The sequence below is a fragment of the Odocoileus virginianus genome, chromosome 13 (genome assembly GCF_023699985.2).
Source record: "Odocoileus virginianus isolate 20LAN1187 ecotype Illinois chromosome 13, Ovbor_1.2, whole genome shotgun sequence".
Lineage (NCBI taxonomy): Eukaryota > Metazoa > Chordata > Mammalia > Artiodactyla > Cervidae > Odocoileus > Odocoileus virginianus.
In genome coordinates this window covers 14,782,799-14,799,891 of record NC_069686.1, presented here as the reverse complement: position 1 = coordinate 14,799,891, position 17,093 = coordinate 14,782,799, and the positions used below count along the sequence as shown (strand labels likewise).

General features: G+C 35.3%; 1 protein-coding gene across 7 annotated transcripts in view; it reads right to left on the bottom strand.

The window, feature by feature from the left end:
• Positions 1 to 1,016: 1,016 nt before the first annotated feature.
• The window catches only part of LNPK (lunapark, ER junction formation factor), a 96,986-nt gene continuing 80,909 nt past the window's right edge, over positions 1,017 to 17,093 (bottom strand). For 4 of the 7 annotated variants that reach the window (XM_020901780.2, XM_020901783.2, XM_070475992.1 and 1 more), the window contains one exon: positions 4,119 to 10,364. In XM_020901780.2, the coding sequence (XP_020757439.2) occupies positions 10,132 to 10,364 (233 nt within the window). In that variant the 3' untranslated portion in view covers positions 4,119 to 10,131. Of the gene's footprint in view, positions 10,365 to 16,236; positions 16,320 to 17,093 lie in introns of all 7 variants that reach the window. The other 3 variants (XR_011490939.1, XR_011490938.1, XM_020901782.2) reach the window with 3 other exon arrangements.

Genomic DNA, 17,093 nt, shown 5'->3' with positions numbered 1-17,093 from the left:
GTTTACATGTCTACTGGAGGAGGCACGGTCGAAAACAGAAGTGTCAGCCATATACCTCTTGTTACTCATCTGCACAAGGCAGTCCAGAATTCTGCTTCTTCATTAGAAGGCAAGTCATCTGCTCCCTTTTTACTCTACCCACTCAAAGCTCACAGCACTACTGTCCTCTCAATTTAGTAGTCTTGTGCCATCCTGTCCTAAAACGGAGTGCTGAACATTCATGCTTGCTTCAAACTATTGCTAACAATTGTTTGCTACGATAAATTGGTCTTTTTTTCCATTTATTTTTATTAGTTGGGGGCTAATTAGTTTACAATATTGTAGTGGTTTTTGCCATACAGTGACATGAATCAACCATGGATTTACATGTGTTCCCCATCCCAATCCCCCCTCCCGCCTCCCTCCCCATCCCATCCCTCTGGGTCTTCCCAGTGCACCAGCCCTGAGCACTTGTCTCATGCATCCAACCTGGGCTGGTGATCTCTTTCACCCTTGATAGTGTACTTGTTTCAGTGCTGTTCTCTCAGAACATCCCACCCTCGCCTTCTCCCACAGAGTCCCAAAGTCTGTTCTGTACATCTGTGTCTTTTTTTCTGTTTTGCATATAGCGTTATCGTTACCATCTTTTTAAATTCCATATATATGCATTAGTACACTGTATTGGTCTTTATCTTTCTGGCTTACTTCACTCTGTATAATGGGCTCCAGTTTCACCCATCTCAGAATCTACTAAAACCTGCTGCCCTTGCCTTTGCTGGTTGGAGGAGGAGAGGAGGTGTGGCAGGGTGGAGGGTGGGGGAAGGGGGGAGATGGCAGCAGGAGAAAAATCCCCACTCCTCAGTAAGGACTGTGGCTGTATTAAATAAATAAAATACCATTTACTTTCATCAAGCCCAACTACAGGAGAGTGCCCTGTTGAAGAAAGATCATACAAACATCAAAAAGAATCCAGGTCTTTAAAAACCAATAGAAAAAAATCGTGTTGAAAAGTGTCTACAACATCCACCCAAAACATGTTTCAAGCATATAAATTTTATTTCAGTCAATACTCAGTTCATGTTATAAAATTCACAACATCCTATTCTGAAAAGTCATGTATTCTTTGGCTCTATGAAGAATCACAATTGAGAATACAAGTTCATTCCAAAATTTGATTTTGTCTGTTCCTAGGAAAGGTTTCTTTTTTAACCCTACCACTTATAATTTAATAAAATATGTGAACTCTTGGCAGGTAGGCAAAGCCTTTATAATTCTTGCTATAGACATTAAGGCGCAAGTAGCCTTTTTCATTTTCAGAAAAAAAATAACTTAGCTGACTATAACTCATAAAATATAATGCAATAACCAAGTTTTAATTATATTTGCTATGTACAGTTTACCTCATGTTTAATGATTTTTTTGAGCAAAGTACTCAACTTTAAGATGTTTGTGTGTCTGGGCTCCAACAGATACAATGTCCAAAACCAGCTGCTTAATCCAGAAAATTCTAACTTAATGTCAGATGCAACATTAAATGGTCAGAAATGAGAAAATAAACATAAAAATGAGATTTTTTTAAAATGCCATTTCATAGGTAAGCAAAATATGGGATCGAGGGTGGGGAGAGTAGGGATCTTCAAGAATGGAAGTTTGTTAAAGAACCCAATTTAGAAACCATACCCAGATAACAGACTCAAGTGAATCAAGGAAGAGCTCTGACTCTGGTCCCCCTCAACACACCAGCTCTTAGGCCATCTTCAGCTCAGTTCATTCACAGTTATTAAGCACCTATCTCAGACATTAAGAATTCAAAACAAATGAATCCTCCCCACACTCAAGGTTTCCATCTTCTCATATTTTGAACTAGTCGTCCTTTCTATCCCCAATTCCTGTATTTGTAGGAGCTTCAGATAGAAGTAGCATGCCAACCACTAGTGCTGACCAACTCGGGCCTATCACAGGAATCCACTCTCTAAACAGACAGGTAGCAGATACCATGCCAGGTTTCAGTTTTGTTTTCATCTGTGTTGTTCTGTTGGAGGAGTGTAAAAGTGAGAAATACAAGACTGAGCAACATGGCCTTTCTTGTGTGTTAACAATCAAATGAGGGAGGCAGACAATAACCCAGAGGTCAGGAGATTACAAGTTCTACATGGTGTATAAAGAACAATAGGAACAAAAAGCAAGGAACAAACCGCTCAGGGAGGTTGAGGAAGTCACTCGGATTACAGAGTTAGTTCTTCAGGAAATGAGAGTTGACAAGAGTAGCATCATGGAAGATCAGTGCAAGGCATCTCTCAGAAGTGTGGTCAGAAGGTGAGGGAGAACAGTAGGAGACAAGGCCAGAAAAGAAGGGCACGCTTACAAGCCACCTGAGGTGGCCAGACACAAATAAGCCTGACAATAATTTTTGAAATTTGTGCTTTAGAATGCTCCAACAGCAATGTGGACAATGGACTTTAAAAAAGAAAAAAAAAAGACAAAAGCATCAATTGAAATTTTCCTAAGTTGTGAAGAACAAATTTTCTGGCCCTTTCCCTTCTCAATAATTCAAATAATTTGAGATTAGCAAAATTCTTCACACTATAAAATCTGAACTAAAGACTACAGCAGTTATTTCCCATTGTGTATACGTGTAGGTTCACGCATACTACTATTCAACAGATAATTTATTGTCTCTTCTATACACCAGGCACTGGGAATATAATAAGCAAAACCAGATATGGCCTTGACTTCAACGAGTTCATAGTTTGCTGCAAAAGATGATATTATGAAAGAATTTCAAGGGGAGGGTATGTCTGAGTGGAAAGTCTGACAAGTGTTAGGTTAAGAGAAGACTGCCCTGAAGAAGTAACAATTGAGTTATCACAAAAATAAGAAACCCAAGAGCCTGAGTCTATTTCTTTCAGCCAAAAGAGGAAGAAAAAGCTCATAGGTAGTGAAAAGGACAGAACTTAGAGATCCTAGGTTTCAATTCCATTTACAATATCCATAAATTAAGTGATCTTGGGGAATTCATTTAATCCCTGCTTGACAGGATTCCAGCCCCTCACATGGCTGTCTGAGACTATATGAGAATGTATATGAAAGTATCCAGGGCACACAGCCTGACCAAGAACAGGTATTCCAAAAAAAAAAAAAATGTTCATTTAATTCCCCACTTTCTTCATCCTTCAAAACCAAACTTAAGATAGAAACATTTATTTTCACAAAAATAAATTTTTCCCAGTTTTCCTAAATCAAGTGCCAGGGATCTGGTAAACGTCTTTGGCAGTTGAAAATTTGGCCTATTCTCATATAATCCTGGAATAAGAACTTAAACTAATTTATGAGGGAGATTTTGAGAACTCTTTTTAATCTTCTCAGAGTGCTTCCAGATTCTATCAATTTTGCTGCCAAAAAAAAAAAAAAAAAGGAAAGCATAAATATTTTTTTAAAAAAGAGAAAAATGCATAAAACAGAAAATCTAGGTTTTAAAAAACATCAAATAATATAGAGCTATGAAAGTGGATAGTATTTTCTTTTCCTAAAACCCATGAGTAGTATAAATTAAACTACATATAACAGGAGCTTTGGAGGAAAAAGAATAGGAAATTGAATGCAATCTAAGTTTCATACAAAGGTAAACTGATAAAGGTAACTGGGGGACACCTACTCTCTAATAAATTAAATAATTTTTAAAGGCATTTTTAAATAGTATTAAAGTAGAAAATGTAGACTAGTTTCCAAGGAGGAAAGAAATTAGGCTGATACAAATAAATAGTTTATGGATTGATATAAATTCTGTACTCATTAATAATTTTAATTCTTCACTTTATTTGTATTCTTATGGTTATATTCTAATAAATGTACTTTTCTATATTTATATGTTTATCAGTCTAAACTCAGAGCCTGAATCTGTGGGTATAAATCAAATGCTTTAAAGAAGGTCACCAGCACACCTGTTAACCAGTCTCATCTGCTTGTTTTTCTGTGTGTGCATAATAAAGTCATCGGACCAAGTGACCATGAGGAGGACCAACTAGGGTTCCTGTTTTTTTTTTTTCTAGCAGCTGTTCCTCGTTATCACTGACCATGTTACTGTGTGATTATCTCAACTGCGTTTCACTGAGACAGAAACTGAAGCTCTAGCAGTGAACTATTTAAAACTAAGACACTAGTTTATTGTTTGCAGTTAACAACAAAAACTATTTATGGCTTTACTAATTTGGTGGTGCTATTCAGTTACTCAGCTGTGTCCGACTTTCTGCAACCCCATGGACTGTAGCACACCAGGCTTCCCTGTCCTTCACTATCTCCCAGAGTGTGCTCAAACTCATGTCCATCGAGTCGGTGATGCCATCCAATCATCTCATCCTCTCTCATCGCCTTCTCCTTCTGCCTTCAGTCTTTCCCAGTATCAGGATCTTTTCCAATGAGGTGGCTCTTCACATAAAGTGGCCAAAGTATTGGAGCTTCAACTTCAGCATCAGTCCTTCCAATGAATATTCAGGACTGATTTCCTTTAGAATTTACTGGTTTGATCTCCCTGCAGTCCAACGGACTCTCAAGTCTTCTCCAACACCACAGTTTTAAAAAAAAATCAACTCTCTGGCACTTAGCCTTCCTTCTTTATAGTCCAACTCTCCCATCCATACATGACTACTGGAAAAACCAGAGCTTTGACCAGATGGACCTTTGTTGGCAAAGTAATGTCTCTGCTTTTTAATATGCTGTCTAGGTTGGTGATAGCTTTTCTTCCAAGGAGCAAGCATCTTTTAGTTTCATGGCTGCAGTGATTTTGGAGCCCAAGAAAATGAAGTCACCTGTCAGTTTCCATTTTTTCCCCTCTATTTGCCATGAAGTGACAGGATCAGATACCATGATCTATTTTTTGAATGTTGAGTTTGAAGCCAGCTTTTTCACTCTCCTCTTTCACTTTCACCAAGAGGCTCTTTAGTTCCTCTTTGCTTTCTGCTATGAGGGTGGTGTCATCTGCATATCTGAGGCTATTGGTATTTCTCCTGGCAATCTTGATTCCAGCCTGTGCTTCATCCAGCCCAGTGTTTCACATGATGTACTCTGCATATAAGTTAAATAACAAGGGTGACAATATACTAATTTGGAAGAGTCAATATATTTAGGTCTTTAATAATTCTAAAACAAGTCAAATTACAAAATGTAAGATTTGGCAGATCATCAATTCACAATCATCTCTCTTGGTCCGTCTTCATGTAAATACTTTTATTATTTTAATAGCTCTAAGAGTTCATAAACTATATGTAAATCTCTTCTATAATCCTTACAGTGAATTCATGTTATACTAGATAATGACACCACATTATTTTCTTTCAATTTTCTAAAGCAGATCTGTCTCCATAATTGTCTCAAAATTGCTATAATTCCACAAATTATCCTCATTCTTTGACCCTTCCACTGATTTGAGTGCAATCCAACAGGCAATATTGTAGAGTAATACTATAAGGTAACATAAGGGAAAAAATAAGAAAAGAAGTTTTAAGATAGTTAAGTAGTTACTGTCAGCTGAAAATAGAAATAAACATGTTACATATTTTAAATACATAAACTGTAACACCAATAATGACTGGCAGTATAAAAATAGTGGTTCAATATAAAGCATCCTACACTAAGAGCTGAGATTCGAGTTTTGACTTGCTTAGGTGCTAACTCTCCCCATGACTTCATGTAAGATGTTTAGTATTTCCAGCACTCAGCATACACTGTTGAATGAAAATCATTATATAATTAGAACCTCTCCCCTCACTACATGAAACGATAACTCTTCAGATTCAGTTATGTTCAGCAAACAACAGTGATTGTGCGTCTAATGCATTGGGCTTACCCAGTGGCTCAGACAGTAAAGAATACGCCTGTGATGCCGAAGACCCAGGTCTGATCCCTGGGTTGGGAAGAACCCCCAGAGAAGGGAATGGCTACCCACTCCAGTATTCCTGCCTGGTAATGAGAAAGACCAAGTACAAGACTAAAGAGCATAGCTTAATAATTAGCAAGATTTCTAAACTTGGATTCTGACTGGAACTATTTCAATTGAATCCAACAACTGAGTGTCCTCCTGTCTGTGCAAGTGGGAAGATATCTCAGGCAGAGAAAGAGCACCAGGAGACCGAGAGATTAGGGAAAAAACACTGCATTTCCAAACAGAGAAAACAGTATAGCTATATTAAAAGTGTGGGGGTACAAGGGCAGAGGAACAGTGCCAACAGTTGTAGTGAGAAATGCCAGAAGAAACCAGGAGCAAAGTTACACAGGCTTTGTAAGCCGTATGGGTAACTTTGGACCTCATTCTAAGAACAGTGAAGAATAATTAAAGGGTTTAAGCAATGGTACGACACGATTTGTTTTCCAGTTATGAAAACTCTTTCAGGCTGAAGTGGATAGAATAGACAGCCATGGACAAGACTGGAGACAAGGAAACCAGTTAAGAAACAGTTCTGAGACAAAGGAGGCCTGAATTAGAAGGCAGTACAACCGTAATAAGAAGTAAGACTTCTAAAGTCATTTGTGTGTGTATGTGTTAGTTGCTCAGTTGTGTCTGACTCCTTGCAACTCCATAGACTGTAGCCCACCAGGCTGCTCCATCCATGGAATTCTCCAGACAAGAATACTGGAGTGGGTAGCCATTCTCTTCTCCAGGGAATTTTCCTGACCCAGGGATTGAACCTGGGTTTCCTGCATTGCAGGCAGATTCTTTACGGTCTGAGCCACCTGAAGTCACTTGCCTGGATTCGAATCTCAGATTTTTCACTTATCCAGTTGCTTACTATCTATACATGTTTCCCTATCTATAATCCAGAGGGAAAAATCCTCACAGGGTTGTTGCCAAGGAACAAATAATACTCACACAACAGTTAGCATGTTGCTTGGTACATAGGAAAAATGCAAATGTTTACTATCATTAATGTAACATTAATGGGGTGGAGAAATGAGAATATAACCGAAAGATGCTTAGGAAACAGAAATTGACAGTTAGGGTACAGGAAAAAGGGGAAAGGAAAGAGTGGACAAACTCTATAGTTTCTAGCTTGCATAGTAGCACTATTTGATAAGATAAGAAACACAGAAATTAAACTGAAACACAGAAACTTTTTGAAGGTTTTGAAGGAGAAAACAGTGTTCACTTTTTAATAAATTGATTGGGAGATTCCAGTAGGCAGGTGTATCTATCACTCTAAAGTGAAGCAAAGAGATCAAGGCTGAAGAGCTGAGAATGAGAGAGACAGATGGTAATTAAGTCCATGGGGGTTGATGAGAGCCTTTAGAGAGAGAATACATAGAGCAAAGAAATGCTGACAAGGTAGAAAGGTGAAACACCAACATGTAAATGATGGGCAGAGGAAGAGAAACCTGCAAAGGACACTGAGAGAAAAGGGGCAGAGGAATAAGAGAAAAATAGTGTCAGAACTCAAAAGCCAAAAGAAAAAAAGTGTTTCAAACTAAAGGGAGCACCCAAGAGTGTCAATGGAATAAGGTAAGAACTGAGTTTTTGCTGGATTTAGTAACAAAGCTATTCATTCACATAATAAATAATAAATGTGTCAAACATTGTGCCAGGCTCTGGAGATACAAAGGTAAATAAGACAGAACCTTGCAAACAAAGACTCTTAAGTCTTGAAGAAATACAGTAAACTAATATACAGACAAAATACTCACAGAATGTAACAACAGATAAAGTGACAGGATCAAATAAAAGGCAGAGACCAGCTTTAGATACGCAGCTTGGGTGGGCATCTCTCTGAGGAAAGAACATTTAAACTGAGATCTAAGGTGGGAAAGGGTTTAGCTTAGTCAAAAAACTGAAAGACATCCTAGGGCTACAGCATAATGGTGGAAGAGAGATGGAGAGAAAAGCCAGACACGTTTGTAGATTATGCTAAAGGCATAGTGAGAAGTTTAGATGATGACCTGTTGAGCATAAGTAAGTAGGGAAGTGAAGGTTACTCTAGCTAACAGCACTGATTAGTTTGCTTTTCCTCGTTTATACTAGTCTTAATAATCAGAAATAGGACATTATACCACTCTTCAACCATTAACTGTTTATTACAATATCAGAAGAAACTTTCCTATTTTAATAGGTACTACATGATTACAACATGTTACCCGTTACATTAATTTACCTATTTTAAACTTCTTCCATAGATACTTCTGATATCTACTTAATTCTATCACTAAATTAAAATATAATTTAATTTGAAATTATCTGAGATTACTGAGATTAATCTGAGATTACTCATTTTTCAGAATTTGGATGTTTTATAACAAGAAGACTCAGCAAAGTGTTACTAAATTGTTATGGGCCAATAACACACACACCAAAAAAACTGACGGGCTTCATCAAAAAAGAAAAGAAGGAGACTGTATTCTGTAGTATTATTATATTCCACAGTTTCAGGTTCCTATTTCCTTAATCTATGCATTTATATACATGTATATGATAAAGAAAACCTGATGCAGAAAACTTTGGCTTGATTCTGAACAGCCAAATTATATTTCATATTGTTTTTTCATTTCTTTATCTGCAAGAAGAATTCAGAGCCCTTCCATATTTCACAAAGACATCAAGAGTATAAAATGCTACCACTTAATATCTATTGTCAGACAGTCAGCTAGGCCCACTACATAAATTACTTTTTATTGTCCTCATACTCCAAAAAGTAGGTATTCTTCAAATTTTAAAGATGAAAAAACATGACCTCAGTGAGGTCAGGTGACTTGCCCAAGACTGCAGAGCTAGCCCAATCCTATAATCTTGAAAACTCTCAGACCATGAACAGATTTGGGTTCCTTAAAAAACCCTATCAGATATGAGATATTAAATCATAAAGATGAATTTTTAAATGATAACAAATGGTATTTTATTTAATTTTTAACAAACCATATATAACTTAGAAATACTTGCCATATACACCATTCCTGTATATTTCTTCCTTTGGCATAACTTGATAGTTTTTTCTTAGTGATAGATAAAAAGAAGATAGAAAAGATAACAACAAGAATTACTATTCTGGGTCCAAAAAATTGACAGTTAATCCTTAATACACATATTAAGTCCAATGAACTACTAGTAATTAACTGCCTATTCTCACAAAACTATGTCTCTCAAAATTAAAAACTACAAATGGCCTAAGGTTTTCCTGAATCAGACAAATCTAACCTCTGATTAGAACCTCTAAATGTCACTAATTCTCTGAACTTGAAAGGTAACAAATTTGAATAAAAAGATCATAATTTTTCTCAGCATAATCTATACATTTACTGAATTGTGAGCTCTTCCTACTAAGACTTTTCAGGTAGCTATGTCATCTACCAAGATATTGTCTGAAGAAGTCTAGATATTTAACAAAAAGAAACTGCTGCCAGATCATCTTTATTTTCCTTAACAAAATACACATAAGAGCACAAAATTCACTTATAATATCATCATTATTTTACAAATATAAATAATGCTCAAAATTCAAGTACAGTCAAGTGCAGAGATATTTCCTATATGTTAATATGTAAACATAAGCTAATTATATACATCAGGTACCTCTGGCCCAGCTGCAAGATAAGAGACATCAAAAGTAACACTGCACTTGACTGTTCAACTGCATTCTTACTGAGAATTCACACAAATGCCTATATTGTTACTGACACTTTCATACCTCTTAATGTAAATGCCTAAATAGATATTTTACCCCCTGGCAAATATCTCAAGAGTTAAAATTCTATCCATTTTAATAATGAAGTATTAAAAATCTTAATTGAGTTTCATTCCTTAAAACAAATGCTATTAGAACTTTTTCCTAACCAAAGCTCTTCTTATGCCAAATGTATTTACAGGTCACAAGTAGAAAACAAAACTTCTCTTATATTTGTTTACTTTTAGAACAGAAAAAAATACCTAAACGTTGCCTAAAGAGTGTGGGTTTCTGTACATTCAAAAGGATTCTACTTTACTGACACTATGTGCTTTTAGTTTTAACACCGAGTAGACATAACTTTGATATATTGAAATAGCTAGGCAATCTGAAATTCAAACGATACCAAGCATGTCTTTGAGGGGGCAAAAAAAAAGAAAGCACCACCTAAAAAAGCAATAACTGACATCAGCAAGACTACAAATATCCAGTTGAAGGCACATGGAAGCATCTACTACATTGTCAAAGATTCTCCACTTAGTTCAGGATCAGGAACAGCATCAGCTCTGGGAACTGCTGGCTTGTCCTCACTCATTGAGGTTTCTTCATTCTCGGTCTCTTGTTTCTCCTCTGGTTCCTCTATGCCAGATGCTTGTTCAAGCACTGGGTTTGTCTGCTCCATATCTGGTATGTTGTCATCTGTCTGTTCTGTACTATTATCTAGAACATCTTGTTCTTCTAAAGATTCTGAAAAGATAAAGAGTAAAGACTTTTAGGAATAGCCAATAACTACTAAATAAGATAAGCACATGCAAACAGAGACTAAGAAACAGAAAAATAGTCTAACATTATCCTTAAAATATATCTTTTTAATGTACTTAAGTACATCATGCATGCATACTCAAGTCGCTAAGTCATGTAGATTCTTTTGCAATCCCATGGACTGTAGCTCACCAGACTCTTCTGTTCATGGGATCTTCCAGGCAAGAATACTGGAGTGGGTTGCCATGCCCTTCTCCAGGGGATATTCCCAACCCAAGGATCAAACCCACGTCTCCTGCATTGGCAGGCAGATTCTTTACCACTGAGCCACTTTCGAAGCCTATCCCTATAGCATACCATATATGAAATGGTATGAATGAAGGAAAAAACAATTTGGGGGAAACATACCCATAAACATAATTTTACCTAAAGCTCCATCGTTCACAAAATAAATGAACTTTCAGAACTTTCCTAAAGATGGATTTGAAAGCTGAATGTCCGAATATATCAAAATTCCAATAGAATTATGTATTATAAGACAACAGCCCAGCAAAAACAGCAAATGCACTAACTCCCAGATTATGTTTTCTGAAGGAACTAGTCTCTCTTGCATCCAGGCAACACTGTGACCAATGTGTAAATGTGTACCTTTGTATGTGTGCATGTGTGTGTATAGGTGGTGTGATTTCCCACACTGATTTACATCTCTATTATCCATGACTGTGGGGGTCTGGATTCTCCTTTTCCAAAGTCAAGACAAGTCTTCCTTCATCCCTGTGCAAGACAAGTCCTTGGGATTTAAACCTTTGGGTCAGAATATGCTACATACCTTGAATGCTAGGGAGAGAAAGCGAAGAGTCTTTTGCCTCTGACTCCATTAGCAGAGGCCAAGTAAGGGCATTGGTTCCTAACCTGAAAGTTTACTCCCTTCAAACTCTCTTTTGAGTTTCATTAAACTCAAATCTCTTAATAATAATTTAATAATAATAACTTTAATTCTTCAAAGTTTAAAGAATAGGATAGGGAAGGAAATGACAGGAGCAGAGTTTTGGGCCACTCAATTTCCAAATCAAAGATAAACACCTAACTTTGAGGTGTTTCTTTGTTTTGTTTCTGTAATAAATAGCAACTAATATTACTGCTAGGAGAAATATGGTTAAACTACATCAGCAAAGCAAATAAGGAGATTTTCATACCCTCACAGATGATCCCTTATAATACATTACAAATGCTATTGATTCAAAAATCTGGAGGACAGGCCAGTTTACACTAGTAAAATGTTCTAGTTTTGCTCCTTGTAGAATAGTAACCCACTCCAGTATTCTTGCTGGAGAATCCCATGGACAGAGGAATCAGGTGGGCTACAGTCCATAGAGTTGCAAAGAGTCGGACACAACTAAAGCAACTTAGCACATAGTAAATGCCAGCATTTTGATAACAAAATTAATACCTTTTCAAGAAAATATGCACACCTGTTGACATGGAGGTTTTATAAATTCATGGTTTTATCATATCATTTTTAATAAATACAAATTATCTATATCACATACTCTATGTGGAGTTGAATAGAATTTTTTAACTTATTTTTAAACAGATATTTTAGACTCTAGTTTATGGAATTAATTACAATCTCTTTCTCTCTTTTTATATATAGAACAAAAAGTCAAAACTGCATAGCTAGGGACATCCAAGTTAATGAGGTTTACTGTATGGAAAATTCATATGCTCACAAAAAGATGAGGAATGTTCACATGTCACAAAAATGCTATTTTTTATTGTAAAAGGAACATAAAATGGCACTGTGCACCACTTGGAATCTTACAAAAATCCAAAGTTGAAAAGCAGTAGGTCGAGTTGTGTTATACGAAGTTCTGTTATATCCAGTGGTCAAAGGAAAAGCAGAAAGTGAAATGAAACTCTATGGACATGTACAGACCATTTCTGCTACAAGGGCAAGCAAACTCTTCAGTGGAAAACTTCAGGAGTCAATAAGTGAAAGTCACTCAGTCGTGTCCAACCCTTTGCAACCCCATGGAGAACAATGGAGTGGATAGCCCTTCCCTTCTCCAGGGGATCTTCCCAACCCAGGGATTGAACCCAGGTCTCCCGCATTGCAGGCGGATTCTTTACCAGCTGAGCCACAAGGGAAGTCAATAACCATTTGTAATTCTACCTTCACAGAATTTATCCAGGGTAGAATTTTAAGAGTCACGGTTTTCTACAACTCTCTGGCCATAGAGAAATACTTACTTGCCAAGAATTTTACAAGTCATTATGATTTAGTAAACCCTCCAATAAAGTTACATGAAATGAAAAAATAAAAAGCTCAGAACTCAGGACTCAACTCATCAATAAACATGCTTCAGTGAACATGGGCCCACATAGTTTGTTATCTGTTTGACAGATTAACTCAGTATTAAACAGGAGAGGTACCAAAGTTTATGATTTATCATATTAAAGCTTTGTAATGTAATTATTTTCAGAAACAGACATATCCCCAGTCAAATACAATGCAAATTTAAAAATTCTGGGATCTTTAAGAAGCAGTTAATACAAAGAGAAAAATTATAATATTTAACTTTTTTAAATGTCTATAGAGGTGAATTCTAAGAAATACCATGTGAATTCTATGAAAGTCAATTATTTTCATAATCAGAAAATAGCATTATATGCAAAACTTGCTCATTAATACTGTATTTCAGAAAATATACAAGAGACTAAAAAATGATGAAATGATGAATAGGGTTTGAGAACAAAAAGCCTATTAATGACTACTTTTCTTCCCCCAGGTTAATCTGTAGAAAAGTAATATTAATAGCAGTTAATGCTACAAAAATTTGGTATGTGTCGTGATACCTATAATGCAGATATCAGCTAGTCTAAACAACATAAATATTCAATGTATGGATGTCAATGTCATTTCGTGAGAGGTCATCCCAACAAGCTTTAAGTGAACTAGGTGCAGAAGATTGACAGAGATTTAATTACATATCAGTTTAATAACTAAACCACAGAACTTTATAAAAAGATTATTAAATATATTCCAAAAGTACTTACTTTATTTCTGTGGGAGAGTATCATTTGCCTGTTCTAATAAAAACAGTAAATTTTTTCTGTGAAGCTATAGTTTATATATAATAGCTTGGTATATAAAATTCATTACAGTAGATGTCAACATTTGGGCATAAAATACCAAAAGAGAAACCATATTTCATGTTCACACTAATTAAACAGGTCTACTCTCCCCTGTTCAGCACCAGCTTAAGACTAAAATTAATACAAGGTTACCCGAATGACCTAATTCCATCTGTAAGAAAATTTTTAAAATCACCTTTGACAACTGTAATGCCAAGAAAACAATCTATCACAATGTGATAAAACAAAAATGACCCATGGGATTTGTTCCTTACCTGACTCCTTTCCCTTCTACTCTCCTATCCCAATATTCTTGAGAGAAAAGCTTTTCCCACCAAATTGTAACAATTGGCTTCCGGTTGTTTGGGTAAAGCTTCAATTCACCTAGATAGCTCAACCTCATAAAACTGAATGTAACTGTATAATGAACACCACCACTGCCTCACCTATAAACCACAAACATGCAAATCATTTAAGAAGACCATCGTCCCCTTAGGTTTTTATTCTAGCTCTTGAAAGGATAATTCTCTAAAAAAATTAAAGAATAGTTAACAAAACAATTTCATACATCTCCAAAAGAAACACATAATTTCTGCAGCAAAATACATGATTCTATTTATATTTTGTATTCCAAAACTCCTAATATTTTGGTGATTTAGATTCTTACTTCTTATTCCTTTTTACAATAACTTTAAAAAAATTTTGCCTTGCTAACACATCAGTACCTACTATATGTACAAACTATAAAACTTACCCAAAAGACATTTGTTAAATTAAAATGGACAATTTGTCTCTAACTCACAGATTTTAAAGTTTTTTAAAGATTTTTCTGCCTTAAGAAAAACAGCCAACTTACATTCAAGGACTAAAGACATGAATTTCATCGCACAACGCAACCTAATGGCTCAATGAATAAAATTCAAATAAATTATAACCACCTATGAGAAAATAGCTCATTTTAAACATAAAAATGCTGTGTAATTATTTACCATGTGTGAACAAATCCATTAGATGAATCATTAGAATGTCATTATTAAGCAATAATGTAAAACTATTAGGTGAAGGTGTTTCAGAAAAGGAAATCAAAAGGCTAAAAGATATATGTCTAAAACAAGCATGAATAAAAACATATTAGAGGCAACTTTACATCTTGGGTAAGCTATACATAGCTAAAAATAGACATAAGTTTTTCTGATCTGATACACAGAATTCAATAAAATCTACATTATCAAATAGTACAATTTCCTAAAGCACCTAAGTAAGCAAAACTGAAAACAGAACTTTCCCTAGTTCAACATAACCTAATGGCAACAGTACATTGCTTAAACAAAAGAAAGGGAAGAGCAAAAATCAGATTATCAAGATAAATTTTACCTTATATAAATTTTACTTGCTATTTTTGATAGTACTAAGTAGATGCCATGAGTTTTATTACTAGCAAGTTATTTCCAGTTAATAAAAGCTATATTCTACTAAAATAATTACATAAAATCTAACTAAATATAACTGAACAATGAAAACAATATTAATGATTTTTAAACATGCTAACTCCAAATCACTATACTGGAATATTAACAGTGTAGTACCCTTGTACTCTAATTATTACCATATCTAACAAAAAGAACGCTATGAATCAATTATCTTGAAAAACACATTTAAAAAAGAAGAAAAACTGATAAACTGATTTTAACGTGGCTTAGCAGACACTCAAATATTACTGTACTATTCATTTCACAATAAAAGAAACCAAGGAAACTAAAAACCACCTCATTACTTTGGCATACCATATCTAGTATGCTCTTAGGATAAAGTGACAATCTTAATTTTTTTGTTTTCTCTAATAGTTTATTACCAAAACATCTGTGTACATAGTTTTAGAAAAAATTTTAGGAATTCAAATGAGCAGTTAACAGGAGGAATTTCTTTCTTCTAGCGTTCCTTCTTTGATGAAAACTTTCCAAGGTTTCATGTGTTGTTCCAAGAGTGATCCAAAAATTTCAAAAGCCTTATGCCTCATCCTAAATGCAAATATTCCAGTAGAAGGAAGACAAAATGTACAGTCTTGCATCATAAATTGAAAAAAGGATTTCTTGTATTAATTCTAGATTCACATAAATGGTTATGAATTATTCTTTGGAAAAAACATTCAGACGAAAGAAAGGTACCTTTTGGTTCCAGCTGTAAATTCAGTAATGCAATTTCAAGAAGCTGGTTCAATACTTTAAAAAACATATAAAAATTAAAACAGGAAAGTTTTTCTTTCAGACCCTAAGTTTTGTGTAATTTTTCTACACAAAAGTGTAGAAATCAGCAATCTAAGCCCTTAATCACATTGGCTGTCAACAGAGGGAGTAGCTGATTGAGATGATATGCTCCTTACTTCACAGTTCAATTTAATCATAAAGATATGCCACCAGTGTTTAAATAAATGTAGCTTCATCTCTTCATCAGAAATACTTCCCGCCATTTACTAATGAAATCCAGCTTGAAATTGATAACGGTATATCACAGTGTTGAGACAAGAGTCTTGGAAAAAATTTTGTCTTCTGACAAACCAAAGAAGTAAAACGATGCTCATAATAGCCATTTTGATGAATCCAAAGAGAAGAATGAAGAAATTACTACTATAGTGACTATCTTAACCAAATGGAATTGTTGCTTCAGTGTCTAGCATTGTGGAGCTATCATACCTTGCCTCAATGTCTTCACCTATTAACGTTACCTTATTAGGGTTGAGTTTGAGCCAGTTAGACTTCATTCCGGAGGTTTCTGACAGAAAATGAGACATCTGGGGTATTGCTCCTCCTAGATTAGATGAGAAGGAAAGGTATAGCTGGGTGTGGTTTGCTAACTTTGCATCTTGACCTTAGCAGAAGATACAAAGTATGGGACTCATTATCAAGATATCTATTTTGTTGGCTGTTTTTCTTTTTTTGTCCCAACTATTGGCTTTCAAATATTCACTTTAGCTTTCATAAGCAAAGTTGCTCATGGCAGGGACTCCAATTTTTCCTCTAGGCATCTTCAGGTTGGAATTCTTTAATTTTCAGTTCCAAGAGGGTGCAATGGCAAGGCAGATGATTTGCATGTGACAGCATGCAGCTCAGAGCATGACTTAAGCAAAAGAAAAAAGTCTGACATTGTGTTTGGAGTTGATGTTGCAGACATGGAGAAGACAAATATAATGATTCAGCGTTGAAGTACACAGGCCTCTTGTCATGGCTATCTGTATTCAAATTCATTTTGATATTTGTTAGTAAGCCAGAAGCCAAGCCCAAGTCAACACACGTATTTTAGGTTCATTCTTCAAAGTTTAAAAAAACAAATATAGTCAAATTCTCATACTAAACATCGATGTGTGAAAATTCACTGCCTTGTATATTATTCTGTTAAAGCACTTTTTTTACTATTCAGTGATTTTATAAAGAAATCAAATATATGTAAATGATAACTTCTAGAAGTTAAAAGAATGAATACTGACTGCTACCTTAAACTATATTTCCCATATGGATTTTTTTTTTTTTCTGTACGGGTGAAGCACCAAAACATCAGGGACTGTGTCATAACTTTAGCAATCTT